The sequence below is a fragment of the Ixodes scapularis genome, unplaced genomic scaffold (assembly GCF_016920785.2).
Source record: "Ixodes scapularis isolate PalLabHiFi unplaced genomic scaffold, ASM1692078v2 PGA_scaffold10__122_contigs__length_95168666, whole genome shotgun sequence".
In the NCBI taxonomy this organism is placed as follows: domain Eukaryota; kingdom Metazoa; phylum Arthropoda; class Arachnida; order Ixodida; family Ixodidae; genus Ixodes; species Ixodes scapularis.
The window spans coordinates 57,914,300-57,933,519 of record NW_024609836.1 but is presented as its reverse complement, the minus strand read 5'-3'; the positions used below and the strand labels follow the sequence as shown (position 1 = coordinate 57,933,519).

The window sequence follows — 19,220 nt, the reverse complement described above, 5'->3', positions numbered from 1 at the left end:
TTTCATGACCACTGACATTCAAGTCGGTCACACTTGTTCCTTTTTAAAATTCTTAAAGATATAAATACTTTAGCAAAGATGGACGCTGAGATCATATAGTAAATTGGAGCTGACGTAGGTGTACGATTTTTTAAATCAGACTTTTAAAAGTTTGCTTTGCTAAAACAAAGGTCACGCCTTTGAAACTTCTGTGGTGGTTAGCAGATGCAAAACAAATTCTGAAATACTCATAGGACGCAATCTAAAGTGAATTTTTTCTAAAATAGTCTTAATTATGAGTACTTCCGAATATTTAATTGTTTTTAGGGCACCCTGATGCTATGCTATACAAACTATATTTTAGGAATGATGGAGGAAGGCGTTTGAAAGTTACCTGAGAGTCACATTAATGTTTAATTTTCGCGAGAGTGACCCTAATATCAAAACTCACGAAGTGCTGAATTGATAGCCTGTGTAGGTGGCGTCTGGCCCAACCGGTCTGGACACAGTTGCGGCTAACGATCGATCTGCAATTTCCCTTTTTTTTCTCCCGTAAAATGAAAGGGTGCTAATGCAAGCAGTGTGCTCAGCGCTTTGGTCAAAATTTAGAAAATTCTCGTACGCACTCGTATGTGACATGACGTCATGGAACGTGGTCACGTGACGTGACGTCACGGTGATCACTGAACGTCAATTTTATCGCTAAATGTAGCGGGGAAGCACTAAGACAGGCGGAGAAACAAGGTTTTGGAATTGTGGGTATTGTGAAAAAAAAAAAAAAGCGAAAGCCATGCAGTTTCTCGGAAACACCTGCGTGCGTAATGCCCACTGTGTGCATGGTGCTCGAATAATAGACTGGATTTTAATGAGCTTGACCAGCGACAAGGGCGATGAACATCGTGCTTGACGGTAATATTGTCTTGTGTTAACATTCGAGCAAGTTTTCTGGATTCAAAGGAGCCGCTTCCTTGAAATACTGATAACAAACCAAGTATGCAATGACACGATTCTTGCAAATGCTTCTCGCCAAACACGGCACACGAGTGCTGGTGTATCGTGTTTGCTCCTCTGCGGCGCCCCTGTGTGTGCTCGTTGGCTTATAGCATAATCAGCGTGCACAATCTTCACCGACATTTTCAATATGTTACAGTTTATTTCTGTGCATCCCTCTCTATACATACGTCAGCGACACCTTCCATCAGAACTTGAGTGTTCTGTTTATGCCTTTGATCCGTCCCTTTTTTGTGTCTAATGCTATTCACCGTGATTTTACGAAGGCTTGAAATCGAACGCTGGGAACGAATGAAAGAGGCCGTTGAAAGGGTGCTTTAGACGAGTTCGTCACTCAGCGGAGACTCGTCCTCTTGTGACTCCTCGCACGCGTAGCACCTCTGCGAGAAACAAAAAGAGGAGAGAAAAATTAAAGGTAGTTATTTTTAAAGACTCGTGTGCTTCTCCCTAGACAATTACAGGAAAAGTGACCTTCCGAAGGAATAATTACTGGAAAATTTATATCTACATTGATATACTTATACAGATCGGTGCTTTAATGCTTTCGCATTAAAATGTAGGACATCTCTTTCAGATGCCCGACCTCCGGCACGGGCTCGTTTCATTCCGCGGTGCCTTGACTGCGCGTACACGTTAGAAGCTCACGAGGCACCGAACCTGCACCGAAGGTAGTAAGCTCACACTGGAGGTCGGAAAACTGAAGTACACCCCTGCCTTTGCATCCCGTCAGTTACTACGTAGGTGTGCCTATCCCAAAGTTAATTGCAGCATGGTAAATACGTACGCCAATCTCGTTCCAACACTGAAAGCAATAAACGCACTGGCAGACTTCGGTCGTGCAAACGTAGAAATCAGAGTCTTCGGGGTCGTCGCACACGAGACACACCCTTCGGTGAGCGAGTCCCAAGACCTGCAGAAGCCTGTAGGCGCGTGGAGCCATCTTGCGGACGAATTCGAACCAACCGACGTCGAGCTGCGAATAGGACGATCTATACATCACCCCACTGCGGAGGAGAAGGACGCTGTAGTCACTAATAACTTAAGATACGCAGGGCGTGGCGAGCCCAGATAATCTTATTATTACCAAGCAGCCAATAGGCTTGGACAAAGTGGTTCAGAAAGAAAAACAAGTGACGTAAAAAAAAAAAAAAAAAAAAAGGAATGTCATGCTGTCGGATGTCGCGATCCTAACGGTTGATCGTAAAAGTTCCGGAAAAAAGCACGAGCAAACGCGGGTGTCGCTCTCATCGCACCATCACAACTCTGGGCTGCAGAAGCGTCTGTGGACTTTCAAGCTGGAGATCGACACAGCAGCGACCAGGCGTCTGGCACATCTACCGCCGCTGCTGCGATACCGCCAGGATCGCGGTCGGCGATAGCATGACACATCTGTGACGTCGTCAGTTCTATAACTGGAGTCGAATTTGCATGCTGCGCGATTATGATGGGGTTGATGAAGGCGTTCACGAGTTATACGTACGTCGAATTCTCTCTCTCGGACGAGCCGCCGGATCCTATGACGGACGTACTTGATGTATCCCACCCTCCTCTTGAGCGTTTTGTTGTACAGGTGAATGATCCTTTTCTTCTCTCTCTTTTGGAAAACGGAAAACAACAGATTCACTTCATTACTTTTCATTAAATTATGCGATCGATCAATCATACGTTTAAGGCCACTGCTATTAAATTACAGTAATAGTATCGTACACGTTGCTGTGAGGGTAGTAGTAATGAGATACTCGCAGTGACTAAATAAAACGCTTAATGTTTAAAAAAAAAAAAAGAAACTAAAAAATAGGCATTGATATTTTTCGAATTACAAGATGCAATGTAGTTCAACCGGTTATAGTTACAATCTCGTAACCATTAATATGCTATACTCACTGACACCTTATGAAATGCATAGCTTAGCATATGTCCACAATTCTAGCTTCGTGACTCGTTGTTGAGCGTCTTTATCGGCTAATGCTGCAATCGCATTGGCTACTGGTTGGCCACTTTGTAGATTGGCTACTGGGCTTCTATATTAAGCTGTCCCAGACTGGCAACGCCCTGCGTTCTTAAGTTATCAGTGTCTACGTATAAACTTGTGGAAAACAAAGAGAATATAAGAAAGTAAACTTTAATCGTATCTGGTCTTGGCTTGCTTGTCTTCAATCGTGGGCGCAGAATACTCCTTGCGTAAGTGGACGAACATATTGTACAGTGAACGGGGCGCCGTCCTGTTGCGAGATTAATGGCTATCACCCTCCGGCTGTCCGGCCTTGCTATGTTCGATAGCACTAATCTATTTTAATGGCTGGCTATGAAAAGCAAGCCCGGATAAGCGGACGTTGATAGCCGCTAATCTCGCGACCGGCCTGCGCCCGGCTCGCGTGGATCCTTTTGCCGCCAGCGCAACGCACACGTGTAGCTCCAGACAGCACGCTCCTGTGGCTTCGTTGACTGTTTCCACCACTGTACATAAACCAATATCATAGTATATATTAAACGATCAAGCAGTTACGTGGCGCACACGTTTCATTGTTGATTTCGCTGCTGGGAACAGAAACGAGCGAGAGAAGCGTGATAATTGCTTCGCAGAAATAAGTTGACATTTTTTGTTTCAGTCAAAGTAAACATAAGGAGATCGCTGGGCCCTAACACACCGCAACTCGGATCACGTGGGGCGAATAAAGCTCGCGCTGCGCAACCCACGGATCCTAGATTTAATTCCCAGCGTTTTTTTTTTTGATGTGGATGAGCATCGTACCGGCGTGCGGTCGTGTAATCGCTACAGCGTGATAACCGTTGAAGACTCCTGGGTACCGGTGGTACTGCACTGACGAAATGTCTCACCATACAGCGGAGACACCAGACGCCCTTTATGGCTGATTATAATTTCCGCGATCTAAGCGTTCACACAACAGAATTATCTTATGCGAATACAGCGCTCACCTTTCTGAAAAAATAGGCGCAGACAACTCGTCTGAATCTCAAAACAAATAGCTCGGCGATCACCAGTGATATCATGGCAGCGTAGACAAGATAAAGACGGGCGATCAGCCACCGTGACGTCTTCACTGGTTTTGGGAGGCAGTCTACATTGCAAAAACACACAGTTAACTCTAACATCTTTGTATGGAAGCACATAACAGTCAGTGGCAGTGACTATACTAGTATTACTTTATTGTTTTTTATAGCGTCCAAAACATCCAGATGAGCCGAAATATTGGAACACTTTAAGAACATAAACCGAAGCACTGACCCAATACATTAAACCATTGAACTGTTTCGGGCTCACAGAGTAAGAGCATTACTATCAAAACGATATAACCCGATACGTTCCCATTAAAGTTCTACAGCAGAGATTATACTCTTAAAAAATAAAACGAAATCAAGCAACACAAAAAACACCAAATGCTAGAAACATTTTACTTTTCTAAAGAAATTCTCAGCTTACATGTCCATATCGGGGTCAAAAATTTCGTTATAAAGAGGCTGAATTGCAGAAATGGGCGAGGCACGCGTGTGGTTATTAAATAATATATCTGTACATACGTAGTCTTGGAGCTCAAGATTGGCCGGGAAGGCATTACTAAAAAATCTGTCGCTTTAAGGTAATGGTAACAATGTGGTTATTGTTTCCTGGTATAGTTTATATAAGTACGATAAACGTGTGCCTTATACTTTGATTATCAGACTACCTGCTGATATCGAACGGGTTTTTTTTTTCACGAATATTTGAGTACAAATTACAGTTTAAGAGGATTACCTATCGTGCCTGCCTCCCCAATAGCAATAAACAAGATCTCAGATAAAAACAAAGCAAGCTTGTAACTTTTGATAGAGATAACCCCTTTGTGTCATATGCATCCTCACTAGCCCCACAACTGTCTGAATGTTTAGGCTGTTTTTCAGCTTTCCGTAGTTTGTAGTTTTTTAATGTTATGTTAAGTTTTTGGTCTTGCAAAGCCGCAGGCAACAGTATACATATCAGACAACATCCAAGCTCCCTCATCCACTTCAAAACATGGGTCAATTTGTTCTTAATTTTAGAACACCAACTGGTCTCGAGTTTGGCATCGTCCTTCTCTAAACGCTTTCTTCCAATCAAAGCGTCGCGCTGGTATGACATCAGGGACAATATGTGCTGGCGTTTTGTAATGAAAAGGCACTGTGCACGGGAAACTATGCTAAGCAAATTCGGTTTCCCTAAAAGAATGCGTTACTGAAAAGGGCACGGAAACGAAATGTTTGCACTTATTTCTTTGTTTAGATGCGATCTATGTTCTGCCGGTAGTCCAGAAACACTAGTCTAGACAAGTGTTTCTGGACTGCCGCCAGAACAGTAAAGAAAACTAATTTTAAGACAAATAAAGAGATTTCGAAATTGCGTCTGGTGTCGGTCTGTGAAGCTTCGTTGGAATGCCGTCACGTCATGAGTTCCTAAAGAGCAGTGCCACTTCGCGGCAGTATGGCTCGCTCGTTGAGTTACTTAGTCCTGAAGGTGATTTGGCCGAGAACGCTAACGCGTTTACTATGTTGTAGATGTTAAAGGAGTCATGAAACGATGTCGAGATGAAGCGTTCATGACTTTACAGAGGCGTATTGGTCCTAGTCTGGTCCAAGTATACTCGCACAGACCGCCACTGACTCAGAAGCTTCATGGTCGCGGTAAAATTGCGAGGATAAACGGTGACTTTTTCTTTCAGTCTTGCCTTCGCAAAGCTTGGTGACGCAATTTTGGGATCGAAAGCTCCCGCCTGACGACAATCAAGCGCGTTTCATGGATTAAACACGAGAACTGTGTATGCAGTCGACTTCGGCTCGTAATAATCAATGCCTCGGCGGACGCTTGGGTCGTGTCCAACCACTGCGTTGACGAAAATAGCCGCACTCTAACAATGCTTGCAGCTCAGTACGTGTTTTCTACCTTGCCAACCCCATCGCGTGGTTTTGATTAACGTTGGCGGCATAGGGCAGGCACCAGGCCATGTGGCCGCTTGTTCTGGTTCCGAGGTAAGGTGATGAACGATGCTCATATTTCTCGAATTTATTTGCCGACTGCCATTGCACAGAAAGAAAACCTAAGGCAAGTTTATTCAGTTATTAACGTTAGGAAGGGATTCTAAGTACTATTTAGCGAAAGTAGAAAAATCGTTTTATGTCCCCTTTAAATCTCCAACTGTGCTTCCGCAACGTGCATTTCACACCATCAAAGTCGCCATTCTTCACAGGCGTTAGGTAGGAGCTTGATCCGAAAATGCTGGGACCTTTGACAGGCCAACCATGATACCCCTCCCCCCCCCCCTCCCCCGGATACGCTGTGAATATTGCGTCCAAATACGGCACCCAGTGAATACCTTCTATACATAGCTTGCAGGTGTCGCCATTGCTGGGTATTGACGGTTATTTCTACTTACCGGTTCCCTGAAGCTACTACTCCTGCGGTGTGAGACTAACACGGTGAACCGAACGCTCACGGCACATAAAATACCGGCATGGCGGCGAATGACGTTATGGGAAAGCTATGTATAGAACTATAGATCTTTCCAAAAAAGGTCACCTGGTCAGTTCCATTTTTATTGTTCTTGTGTATGGCGCGTGATTTGCTCGCTTTGTAAAGCGACGTACATCCGAGTGCTGGGTTGAGGAGATCGTACGCTGGGATGAGGACTTGTAAATATTGGAATGGTGTATACCCCAAAGGACGTATAGTCCTGAGGTATTACTCCTAGGCGAGATTTTCACGCGACTACAGTACCCTTGGCATCCTTGGCCATGCAGGAACTATTGACTTCACCACGAGCGCGATACGCATTGCGCTTCTATAGGGAGTATTCACTAAACGCCATATTTGTGGGTGCTATTTAGAGCCCATGCTCAGAACGAGCCCACACCAATAGGTTGCTAAGACCGGCAGTCTTGATGGTGCGGAATGCACGTTGCATAAGAACTGTGGAAGCTCGCCGTCAGCACACGCTCAGCATTCGCGCACACAGCTATGGCCGCCAGTGAATACTCCCTATAGCTGCCCGGCTTTCAAGCGAAGAGTAGAGAGCTCGCGCTCAGATCATTTCGTTTCCGTTCCTCTTTTACTATGCCGATTATGTGGAATGGTACGCACGTGCGTTGCTGGCTATTTTCTCCAACTTTTCTTCGACGTCGAAATCCTTGAAGACTTTCCTCACCAGATTGCTCACAGCTCCCGTTCCAAACACTTGCATCGCTATCCGATGGTAGCCTGTCACCCGAAAGAAGTTCACATGTTGCGTTTTCAACTATAACAAGCGTTCGTGTGGCATTTGAAAACACGGTACGTTTTATCACATAATGTTTGTATGTAACGGGTTCTGACTTCATATGACGCAATTGGTTATTCTCACGAGTTCGTCGTTTGCACTAGCGTACAAACCAGGATATTGTTTCCACCAACAAACCAACCAAACTTTGTTTTTCTTTGCTTGTCGACGAACACTGTTTCCTGCATGTTCGAGCAATGCGGAAATGACTCTTCTGCTTCCTCTTTGAGACGTTAAGAAAAAATGTATTTATCTAAAATGCAGTCAGCGCGCATTTGAGCTGGTGGAAGTTCACCATGATGAATTTAACGCGAGACTTCGGCAGAAGGAGAAAAATATCCTGGAAAGTTGTAGAAAAAAAATTTGGCAGATACACTTAAGACTGCTTACGTGTAGGAATGCGAAAGCATTCGTTCGCGCAGCGCAATCCTACAAACAGCGCGCCACGTTTTTTTTTTTTTTTTTTTTTTTTTTTGACACGGCTCTTTAGCGGGGACATTACGCTCCCTCATTGCGCAGGTGCGCGAACCCCGCCGGCTTCACGACGCCTTCCGTGACGAAGCATCTGTGTTGCTGTGCTTTTCTTTGTGTTTTATTTCTGAGGCGCCTCCGCTATGACCTTGAGCGCCCCCGCCGGTTTCCGTGACTAAGCATCTGCGTTGCTGTGCTTTTCTTTGTGTTTCATTTCTGAGGCGCCTCCGCTATGACCTTGAGCGCCCCCGCCGGTTTCCGTGACTAAGCATCTGCGTTGCTGTGCTTTTCTTTGTGTTTTATTTCTGAGGCGCCTCCGCTATGACCTTGAGCGCCCCCGCCGGTTTCCGTGACTAAGCATCTGCGTTGCTGTGCTTTTCTTTGTGTTTCATTTCTGAGGCGCGCTCTTGATGACGGATTGGTGTGACCATGCATCTTTTGGGCACAACCGTGACTGCCGCTTTTTTGCGTAATAAAACAGATAAGTCCTTCGCCCTAAAAAAAATACAGGAACAGCGCTTTTATATTATCATTCAAATTATTTACACTACTTACCCTCCTGGACAAACTGAACCTCGGCGTTGCGCCTGATAATATCTAGCACGTCGTAGATCAGGGAGTCCAGACCGAGCATTATAGTCCCGAAGACGACGTGAACCAGTTCGCCTCCTATTCCTCGCATCTGCAGAACGGCATTTAAATGCAATACATTAGAGTATTTGTTTATTTTTCATTCGAATACATTACAATGTAATACCCACATAAGCCAATAAAACTACGCTTTAAAAAGTCCGGTGCGTCTACTTTTCTGCAAAACACTCGGCAGAGCCGATCGATGATATTTACATGGGACGGTGGGCGGACGACAAAGCTGAAATAATATCTACACCTGAAAATGAAGTCTGCGTTGTACACTGAACATGCCTTTTCATTTGCTTACGTCATGCTCAGTGCCACAGCGCAAATGTTTTTAGGGTCTTAACATACTTTCAGCCTCGTTTCCCGCAAAGCTCCCTCCGCGGTTTGCAGCGATTTGCTCTCCTATGTGCTTCGCAGGAAGCTAGACACGGCTGATTTCTTGGAGTGAATTATGCATGAGACGCGGTGCTGCTGTAAACGTTTACCAGACTATTCAAAATTAAATCTTCAGCCAACAAACCCATAGGTAAATAGGTTATTAGATTTTTGCTTCCGTACATTGGACATCGATCATTGAGAAGAGATACATTTTGTTTTTTTCTTAGTAATTAAGGAATCAAGTAATTTTATTAAACCCGTTGACCACTGAAGAACATGCTGCCATACAGCGCATTCCCGTATAATCTTCTAGGTTTCGAATGAAATCCAACGCACGCGAGGATTCAATCAATCGAAAACACGACAGTAATTTATCCCGCACCATATTTTTGAAAAGACAGCACATTGAATTGGATTCAAGTATTCGCAAGTTCGTTTGTTACCTATTGTTTCATTGCATTTGTGATTATTTGTCTTGGTACGCAGTCGTGTACTAAGGAAGGCTTACCACCATTGAGTATTCTTTTCTGGACATACGAAACTCCAGTGGGTCGTAGATGTCTATAGCCTCGTATCTCTTGAGAGGTAATAGCGTAATGAGGCCCTTGAAAGAAAGCAAAACAATTGAATAACATGGGCCATAACCTCCTTTCTTCCCGAATGTTTGTCAATTCCCCGACGGAGCCATTGAACGCGCGACCGCCGGATATAGGTGAGGAGCAGCGCCAAACGGTTACCCATATAGTACCGCAGAGGCACTTCTGGGCTAGCCTAGAGTTCCTGTATAGGCTCCCTACGGGAGCCAGAGTTGCGCATTTGTTTTCCCCGCGCCGCCACGCCGCTATTCGCCGAGATCCGTCACGTGAGGAGCAAGGCATCCGGTGGCGTGCAAGAAAGCCACCTTTACGGTCGCTCCGCCGACGTTTCTCTTGCCCCGGCGTATGTTTCCCTGCTTTCCGCCTCCTTTTCCTCCTCTCCTGTTTTCCATGCGCGGCGGCGCGCGCGGCGCCGCTATTCGCCAAATTTAGTCACGTGAGGAGCAAAGCATCCATCTCTTGCGGGAAAGCCGGCTCTACGGCCACGCGCCGAAGCTGAATGCGCAACTCTGCTACCGTAGGTAGCATATACAGGAACTCTAGGCTAGCCCTTCAGCCAGCGCCAATTACGCGCGGTGGCCTTTCCGCGAAACAGCAAACCGTGACGGAGGAAGAAGAAGGGTCGGAATAGAAGGAGGTCGACGCAAAATGTTTTATTCTGCTAAAAAAAAAAAAAAAGCAAAAGTAAAAGGCAGCGTGTTTGTGTTTCCGGTTTTGCCGCTGGGGAATTTTTTGGCGCTGGCAGAGCCCCTGCGCGTGCCCTCTTCTCTTATCTCCTTTCCCCTTTAGAGCGGCCACGTTTTTTTTTTCTCGCTATTTGATAGGCTTTCTAGAATAAAGGAGGCTATGCATGGGCAATGCCATCCAACGTTTCTTTGAAGTTCCATTTCTTACATTTCTTGCGCGTCTATCGTCGATTTTACCGAAGTATTCCGTAATGTAACGGTTATCGAAGGTCACGTCGTCCAGGTATTTATCGACGTAGTTTCTGGCCCTGATAGAAAATACAACAAGCAGATAGAGAAACAAGGTATTAGGAAGAATTGCGAAAAATTTCCTTTAATAACACCGTCATCGCTTCAGCGCCAATAAAATCGTAGCGCCTTTGAAATAGTTTTGGTTTGGAGCCTACTAGCAACGTCGCCCTTGCCGTTATACTCCACGGTGGCCATTACCACTGTGGCTTAGAGTCAACTAGAGCAACTGACAGCTCAAGAAACGGAGGTTGTGGCTTTTTATGTTCACGATTCTTGCTTCGTGATTGGTCCTTGGGTACTAATGCGGCGATCTCATTGGCTGCGGGGGGATAATGAGATGCGGAAGACTCGCCACACCCTGCACGATTGATTAGTGACGGCTTATAGTTGGTTCATGCTTGTTAAAGTGCCAGCTGAACGTTTTAAGGACACACACACAGAGACGAAGAAGCCAGCGGTGTGTCTGCCTTTTTGTTCGTCTCTGTGTGTGAGTCCTTAAAACGTTCAGCTGGCACTTTATCAAGCATGGTTAGTGTTCCGAGGGAATTGTGGGATAGTCTGTACGTACAGGAGCTTATGAGAGAGTAGCATTTCAGCGTAGAAAAGAAAAAAAGAACTGTGAGGAGCTTACTCAAGTACGGCCGATGCGACGACTATCGCGAACACCTGACTCAGCAGCGTCGAGAGGAGGCCAATTCCTTTCTTGCGGTGCTCGAATTCACTGTTCACCTTTTTCTGGAGGTCTTCGGGCGTGATCACGTTGATGGCGTCCTCGGGTAGAATTACCTGTCGGAATCGACGCGTGGTTAGCGCGCTTTTCTGAAAAGGACATGCCCGAACGATAAGCGTTTCGACCAGGAAACGAAGGTAAGGGTGTGACACTTAATACAATGACTCGCATGCTCATATCATGCCAAGTGGGTAGTGACAAATAAATACGTAAATAAATAAATTTCTTTAAAGAGTTCTCCCATAGGCCTTTTCTGCGTGGTTGTCGCCACCTTGATTCGCGGAACTTCCGGTGTGGGGGAAGACATCGTCTTGCCCTTGCCACGCAACTATGAGGTACGAAGCATGGTGTAAAACAAAAAACAAAAAAAAACAAAAAAAAAAAACTTACAGAATGATAAGACACAGGCACAGGCGTCCTTGTGTCCATTGTTTTTTTGCTCCTTACACCATGCTTCATAACGTTCACCAACAAGTACAACTACAACTTCGTGAACTGGAAGTTGTTCATGTTTTTATCATGGCTGTCAATCTTTCTTGTTTTACTAATGTTATATAGTTTTCATTGTTGCAGGTTGTAATGGGAATTTCTTTTTTCGTCGCACATACCGGATGTGTAAACTACGTGGCTGGAGACGTGAATTAATGGAAAAGGTCTATAAGCGATCCACGAAATTTGCAGTGTCTTCTTTCCCGCGAAGCGCTTAAGAAAACCAATTGCTGTAATCCACAGAGAGAACTCGGCCAATGACGTGGCTTATGAAAAGAAGTGAAGCACTTTTCGAGAAATCTGACGGTTGTTCCAAGATGGCGGAAGAGACGGGGAAATAGTTTCTATGCGCCGGCTTTATGACGCTTGTCCGTGAGCCTAAATTAATTTAAATGGCTACAAATGCGAAACGGTCGGGGTAGGAACGTAAACTGATGACGAAGATGATAACGTGTGTTAGACAAACGAGAATTCCTTTCTTAAGGTTTTTAAGTTGAGGCTTTCCAGAGGGCGAGCGCGTTTTGGGCGCCGGTCACGTCATTGTATATGGCAAAATATATTTGTGGGTGGTGAAAATATCGTGGTGTTTGCACTGTGCCTGGTCATTAGTGCTCCAAAACGTGAGCCACGCGGGCTGAATGTCAAGCTCGGTAGAGCAGCGTTCACAGTATTGATGTCTTTATGTGAGAGGTTCACTTCTCACAATCGGCACACACACGCGCTTAAAAATGCTGCGAAAATTTATTTCTTTTCATTTGTAACTAACTGACAGCAGGTACGCGTAGTCTGTCTTTTGAAAGTACGTGGAGCAAACTGTGGTGTTCGTTGTCACAACCTTTCAGCGCATAAAGTGCGAACACGTTCCCGATGTTCATCACTCAATGCACAGTTGAGCACCAGTGCTGCCACATACTCTCTGGAAAGAATAGACTTTTCGTAGACCGTACGCAAGAACTTTGCACTAGCAAATTAAGCTTTTGACGTCACGTTGAGCAAAGATTGTGATTGCGACCGCAGGACCGGATATCCGCAGCGTATGCGACCTACTAAAAGCCCCTAATGAAAAGAGACATCCCGGTCCCTTCGTGCAACGCTGTTGCAAAGCGGACCACAACGAATCCTCTTTCAATGCACTCGCTTTTTCGCGAAAACTGCGTGATCCACAAGCACGCCGGCCGGAACAGCAGCAGAAAGGCCGACAGTCCTCGCCACCATCTCCGCCGCCGTCCCCACTTCTCTGGTTCTTCGCTCATCCGCAAGAGGGCGAGCGGTCGGCTGAAGTTGCGAATAGCTTTTCGTCCCGTGAATTCAGTAATCGCACCTAACTTGGGCAGAGGCACACGTGAACAGCATTTATATTGCAAAATACGTGTAGAGTTTGTCACAGGTCATGCTGAGAACCTCCCTGTCGTCCATTACCTGTCCAAAGGGTCGTGACGTCATCGCCTGCATCCCCGCACCAGCTTAGTGGCAAGCAAGGGTCGTCCGACCCCGACGATGACGTCACTTCTGGTCGCTTTTCTTTCCGCTTTCGCGGTCCCCTGAGCTCGACGTGCAGCAACGGGCGAAGCCACGTCAGATTTTTTTTTTTTTGGCGATTACGACGCTCCTGCTAATAAGAGCAAGATACAACTTAAGACATGCATTTTAGGGCGCCTACATTAAAGCTTTTAGTTTTTGTTTTCCCAGTCAGGGACCTCTTCAGCTTCCTTTTAAAGTATGTTTAGCCATAAAATAACGACCTGCGTTGTGCCTCTAAACACGATGAAAGTGCCGCCGCACAGGGTGTTTTTTTTTAGGTCAAAACATATTTGCTGTTTTGATTAACACACGATCTCTACGATGAAAGATTATGCTACCTTATACTGAACATTGACCTTGAAGTTCTTGTCGAATTCCTGTTTGACCGACTCCATCACCGAGATGCTCTCGCCGAAGCCGGTGTTTATTGGCTGCAAGCCGTCGCATGTTCGTTTCCCTAAAAATGCTAAAGAAAGATGTAAAAAAAAAAGCTCTGCTTAGTTACCGTATAGCAATGTTTAAGGTTTGTTAAGATTAAGAATATTTCCACTAAAAAAAACAAGCTTCTAAATATTCATTCTATACTTCGAACAAAACGTAAGCCTTCGTCAAAGTTAAAGATTACAAACTGAAGCGCTGTGGTAATCGAAAAGCTACAGTCGGCCTTATTTCTTGTCAAACAAAATCAAGAAAACCTCGTATATGGATACACGGGCTCTTCAGGCCCTCGACCTGCCGTAGAATACCGCGAATCCACCCATACCACATTTTGCGCTCATTCTCAAATTTGTAAGCTCTGAGAAAATATACACAGTACATTTATATGTAAAATCGATGACCGGACAAGCGCCCATCCCCAATTTTTTTAATATTTATCTCGAAATTTTGAGTGGGCGCTTGCACGGTATTTTACAGTAATGTCATCTTGTGGATCCAGCGGCACTTAGGATGTGCTCTACGAGATGAATTATCTTCTCAAAGCGTGGCAAAATTTCTGGAAGTTAATTTACTTATATATGATTGCACAGAGGCTCTGTTGGAAGTAACAACAATAATCGGACACTCACTGCTTACGACGTGGCATAAAATGGTCAGTTTCATTGGCCAGCAGAGAAGGTAGCCGAGTACCCACAACGCTTGAAAACATCGGTCTTCGGCAGCACGAAAGGCAAGTCTGCAGCCTCGAACGCCTTGAGAAAAGATGCCTGAAAATAATTAAAGTTTGTCTCTTAGGTATTGTAAAACACAAAGTCCTCAGTCTCTCTTCTTCTTTTTTTTTATTTTTCCCCTTTATATTTTAATTTAAAATATGAGGTTAATATTTTCATCAGCTGAGCTTGATATTCGATGAGGCGATATCAACTGGTAGGTTCGGATGTATTCTGTAAAGAAAAACCAAACGTTTCCTCTGACCACGAAGCATATAATATTTTTTTTTTCGCTGGTAAATGATTTTTATGGTTTAATGTCAGGGAAGTTTGACTATACCCTATAATTAGTATTACCTATATTTGTTTTCAAGTAGCTTTCTTACTCGTTTTAATAAAGAAAATGAAATATTCCAGAAATTCATTTGCTTGGCTTGTTCAAGGACCGCTTGATCTAAAAGTTAAAGAAAAACAAACGCATATCTTGTGTATAATTTTCAACGTTCAATGCCGAAAAGGATTAATCAATTTTTGTGCATGGTCTTAATCAGAAAAAAAAAAAGTTCTAGATTACACATGTTTAATATCTCTTAAATACAAAAAAAAAAAAAAATGGCTGGGAGAAGGAAAAGGGGGGTAACCCCAACCACTTCCCCAGCGCATTCTTCTTTTTCGTTTTTTGTCCCAGCACAAGTAATATAATTTTCTCTTTCTCGAGAGGAAAAGGACCGAAAGAGGGTGTGACGTACTGAGAATCAATGACTTATGAACATCCTGTTGGTGAAAAAATGAGACAAAGATAGACTAAATTCTGAGACGTAAAACTTTGAGGTTCAAGCTCCGTTAATTTTCTAGTTTCAGTGATGCAGCTAAACTTATAAAACCTTACTCCAAACTATCACACCATGGAGGCTCGCCATTTTAGTACAGTTGCCTTTTAAATTCTATAGTGCATTTTCTACGTTGTGAACGTTCCTTTCGCGGAAAGTCGGACTGCGTTTGAGATTTGGCGGTTTTGCTTCAAAAGCGCATATTGGCCACGTATTTGTCAAATTCAGCACGACTGCTGAGGAGACTCTAACTGGCAACATGGAATACGAATTACAACACTTCGTGCTGGTGTGGACAGTATTCTATATGTAAACAAGACTTCTTTTGTCCCCATACAGAATTCCCCGTCATACATGTAGATGCCACAATGTCGGTGTACATCTCGACGACACTGGCGAACGCTGCAGCAGAAGAAATGAAGCCAGCGCAGTACGACTGCCGGCCTGGGGTTTTTAGCGTGCATCACAAATCTAACCTAACCTAACCTAACCTAACGAAACCGAACCGGTCCTAATCTAACATAACCCAACCTATCCTATCCTTACCTAACCTAACCTAACTCCGAGTAACTAGATTCACTGGGTTTTGCAACGTGAGCATTCACGCCACGTGCTACGAGCGGCGTTGTGCTAAAGCATTGGCACACTCAAAGGTTGTATTCAGTGGACGTCATGTTTGACCATATTGTTCACAGCGCGTGCACAGAACGAGCTCTCAGTTTAGCATCTGTAGCGAAGGGCAGGCCCGACATTGTCGCGCGTGCACGCTGAGAAAATGCTGCAAAAGCTTGCTTTCACCCCGCGCTTGATAGCGACGAATCTAGGTTAGGAAGCCAGCGAAAATCAGTCGACTTTGTTTTTCAAAACTTTTATCCATTCTGTCCAGAGCCAAACCTGAGGTTTTAATGGCGTCATACAGCTTCGGCATACAAGGAAGCGCGAACGCCTTCGAAAGCGAAGGCGGGGAATTGGTTCTGACAAGTTGACCCTTGTACGTCGTCTACAACTCCAGAAACTGACGTTACTTGATCTATTCTGATCCCCGCCATTAGGTCTTAACTATAGGAGATTTTTGAGACCGCCACTCTGTGGCTCCGACTTTAGAAAAGAGTATCGTAGACGACTCGCCTTCGCAGCGGAGTTCCAGCTTCTTTCCGTAATTGGCTTCGATGTCCTTGTCCCGTTCGAGCTCCTTTTGCAGCTCTTTGTATTTCTCTTCGACCAGCTTGGTTCTCGAGTCCGAGTCGGACACCTTGTCCACGTAGTCGGCGTCCGCTTCCATAGCCTTTGCTTCCTCGTCGCTTTCGACCTGCACGAGACTCCCGCTCAGACGGGCGTTGATCATTGTCCGTTGCTATATAAAGAACTGCGGACGAGGCTCCAAAACACGAATTATTCGAAACAAAACTGACCTCTCTTGTAACGAGGGCAGAATTCTACTGACGTCACAGAAAGGGGGGGAGAAGCCCCCAGCCAGGGCACAACCTAGAATAATCAAAGTCTCTGCGCGCTAGCATTTCGACGTCTTCACATTGAGATCAAGCGCAGACAAAGATTGCACACGAGTGCTGCATCAACGTTAGACTGGGTCCCGTGTCGAATCGATGTGTTGAAGGACTCTCAGAATCGGGCTCGGGCCCATTCGTTGAGTTGGAGCCATGCCAGGGTGTTGACTTTCCGCGAAAAAAGAGGAGGTACTTCACAGGCATTGCCGATTAGCTCTAGGTGGCGTTGCCAAATACACCCTTGCTTGGAGATTGACATCCTCAGAAACAAAGCCCAGCTGAATGCCGAATGCACCTCGGTGCATTGCGAACTAAACAAAGCTATAGGTTTTTTTTTTGTGTGTGTGAAGCGTTTTCTGTTGTTCTTCGGCGTTCGGATTGGCTAATTTAGTAGCGCTATTGAGTGCAGAGCTATAATAAAATGGGGCTAGGAACCCTCCTCGTTCTGTGTTCTTTTACTCTGTCTGTAACTATACATTGTAAAAAAATCCGTTCACGAAAGGATCTTCGACGCCACAAGAACTCTTTCAGCTCGTAAAAAACGGTTGCGCCTCGAGCACCCTCGGCCCTTGGCGCACTAAAAGGCAACTGGGTAATGAGAAGCTTTTTCTTATAAAAAAGGGAGCTTAAAAGAAACCGGCAGGTTTTTCACGAAGAAACTTTTTATGGCGTGCTTAAACGAACTTTTTTTTAGAGGTGAAAAATATGCTAAAGACAAAAAACCTCTAAAAATTCTTTTACGGCCAGATTTTTTTTTTTTTCAAAGGGTGCATATAGAGAACTTAATCCGATCACACATGTTTAACAGGTCAGCATTATGCTGTCGCTCATCTGGTGATTGAAGAACACTCGTAGTTACGACGTTTCTTAAATTCCAGGTTAAAAAAAAATCACGCAAATACAAATCGCGATAGTTTACGCGCTGCGTGGTGAATCGGGTTTACGATATCCGTATCACTATCATCGGGCGTAATATATAACAGTCACCGACAATTATATAAAAAAAAAATGAAAGGCGTGGCGGCTCTTGAGCATTTTATTAACGCCCCACAGTCAATGAGTTTAAGGTATTAGCTGAGAGAAAAGGAGTAGAACGTATTACGTTTAAGAAGAGTACAAATAAGCAGCAACCGGCATTTGTTACGCGCTCACTGACTATAGTACTTATGCTTTTTTTCTTGGTAAATATGCGTGTTTGTCGGTGCGAGCACAATGGGTAACTCGACCCTCATGTGTTATTTATATCCAGAAAAACAACCTTATCGCGATATCTTTCTTGGCGAGCTGCTTACCTCCTTTTCAATGGGCTTCACATTGCTGTCGATGCCTGAGGTTTCGTTGTGAATTACTTTAGCTTGTTCCTGAAATGGTATACAAAAATGACAAGAGGAACACGTATGACGTTCCCTGTCGGGATGGCCATTGAGGCTCGATGATACTGACATCGAAATCCCAGATGATTCGTTTTATGGGCTTGTACATGAGCAGGAGTCGTTCCTTGGTATGGTTGTAAGATAAGCGTCCCAGGCAGAGGAAGGAATCCACGGCCACCTTACTGTTGGTCATCATGTTCTCCACAGGACCTGGGGGGCATCATCTGTTAAAGGCTGATCCGCACATTGCCATTTGAGGAATCGACCGACGGCGTTACGCCCGCTTGTCAACCATTATGACGAGGGAACACACTGACAGACTGGCGCCATCAATCAGATAGACTTGGAACATTCCATGTCACCGTACAGACAAACTGAAGGTTTTGCACCATTTGCGAGATCAAATGTACGCATACTCTTTCACAAATGGTCGCTCATAACATTGTCGCATTTATTTTATACCCACGGTAAAACAATGGCGCCCAAAAATAAAAATAAATATATAAACAAAACAAAATCCCAAAAATTTTTACAAGTTTTTTGTTGTTTTTTTTGTTCCAAAAATAAACTACACACCGCCGAACGCTCAATTTCCACCCAAATGCAGCGCTAGCGGTCTGAGCGAGATGCCAAAGTTTCAGCACTAACCGCTGTCTTATTCAAAAGTTAAAAGTGATTTTTTGAAAATTTCAATGGGAAAATGGCTGCCGAAGGATCTCTCGAACCCATGGAACTCTCTGGCGCCAGAAACCGAAAACAGGCGAACATCGTCCCCATCCTTTCCACTAAAAATTTCAGAAAATTATTCATAACTTTTTCTTAAGATATCGGTTAGTGCTGAAACTTTGTCATCTGGTTCGGACATCTAGCGCTACACTCGGGCGGAAAATGAGAATTCGGCGATATATAGTGCATTTTTGCGGTTAAAACAACCCTGCAAACTGTTTTGGGGGACACCCTGTGCTTATCTGCAAAGCTCTTGGGCGAGCTAAACGCTGCAACCTACAAACCTAAGAAAAGAAATACAAAAAACAGTTCTCGTTGTTACACTATGCATGGCGTTTTACCATGCGCAGTTTCAGAGCGCAGCCGGTTTGTGACAGTGTGTCATACGACTGCTGGAACTGCAGTCGACAAGCCGAGTGCCAGCCGAGCACGAACGCCAGCGCTCGTCTCCCCCTCTGGTGGAGACCAGCCGAACGTCTTCCTCGAGCTCATCGGTGTTACTCCCGCAGGGGGACAAAACATCACAGGTCCAGACATACTGCGGCGCTCTGCTTACTGAAACG

General features: G+C 44.8%; 1 protein-coding gene across 1 annotated transcript; it reads right to left on the bottom strand.

The window, feature by feature from the left end:
* Nucleotides 1-1,150: 1,150 nt before the first annotated feature.
* On the bottom strand, nt 1,151-18,183 carry LOC115331661 (E3 ubiquitin-protein ligase DCST1). The gene is made up of 14 exons (XM_040209075.2): nt 18,002-18,183; nt 17,851-17,919; nt 16,182-16,362; nt 14,143-14,280; nt 13,414-13,541; nt 10,967-11,121; nt 10,253-10,352; nt 9,271-9,366; nt 8,301-8,427; nt 7,100-7,216; nt 3,928-4,070; nt 2,471-2,584; nt 1,775-1,963; nt 1,151-1,370 (listed from the first exon to the last, which is right to left on the bottom strand). Exons 1-14 carry the CDS (start codon nt 18,125-18,127, stop codon nt 1,308-1,310), a joined length of 1,746 nt encoding a protein of 581 aa, XP_040065009.2. The 5' UTR covers nt 18,128-18,183; the 3' UTR covers nt 1,151-1,307.
* Nucleotides 18,184-19,220: the final 1,037 nt, after the last annotated feature.

Bases quoted from the DNA above. Each gene is read 5' to 3' on its own strand.
- LOC115331661 (XM_040209075.2), bottom strand. From the start codon at position 18,127: ATGATGACCAACAGTAAGGTGGCCGTGGATTCCTTCCTCTGCCTGGGA. The intron at 17,920-18,001 runs GTCAGTATCATC...ATACCATTTCAG, and splicing joins GAATCATCTGGGATTTCGAT to GAACAAGCTAAAGTAATTCA. The intron at 1,371-1,774 runs GTACGTATTTAC...TGTTTCTCGCAG, and splicing joins AGTGTTGGAACGAGATTGGC to AGGTGCTACGCGTGCGAGGA.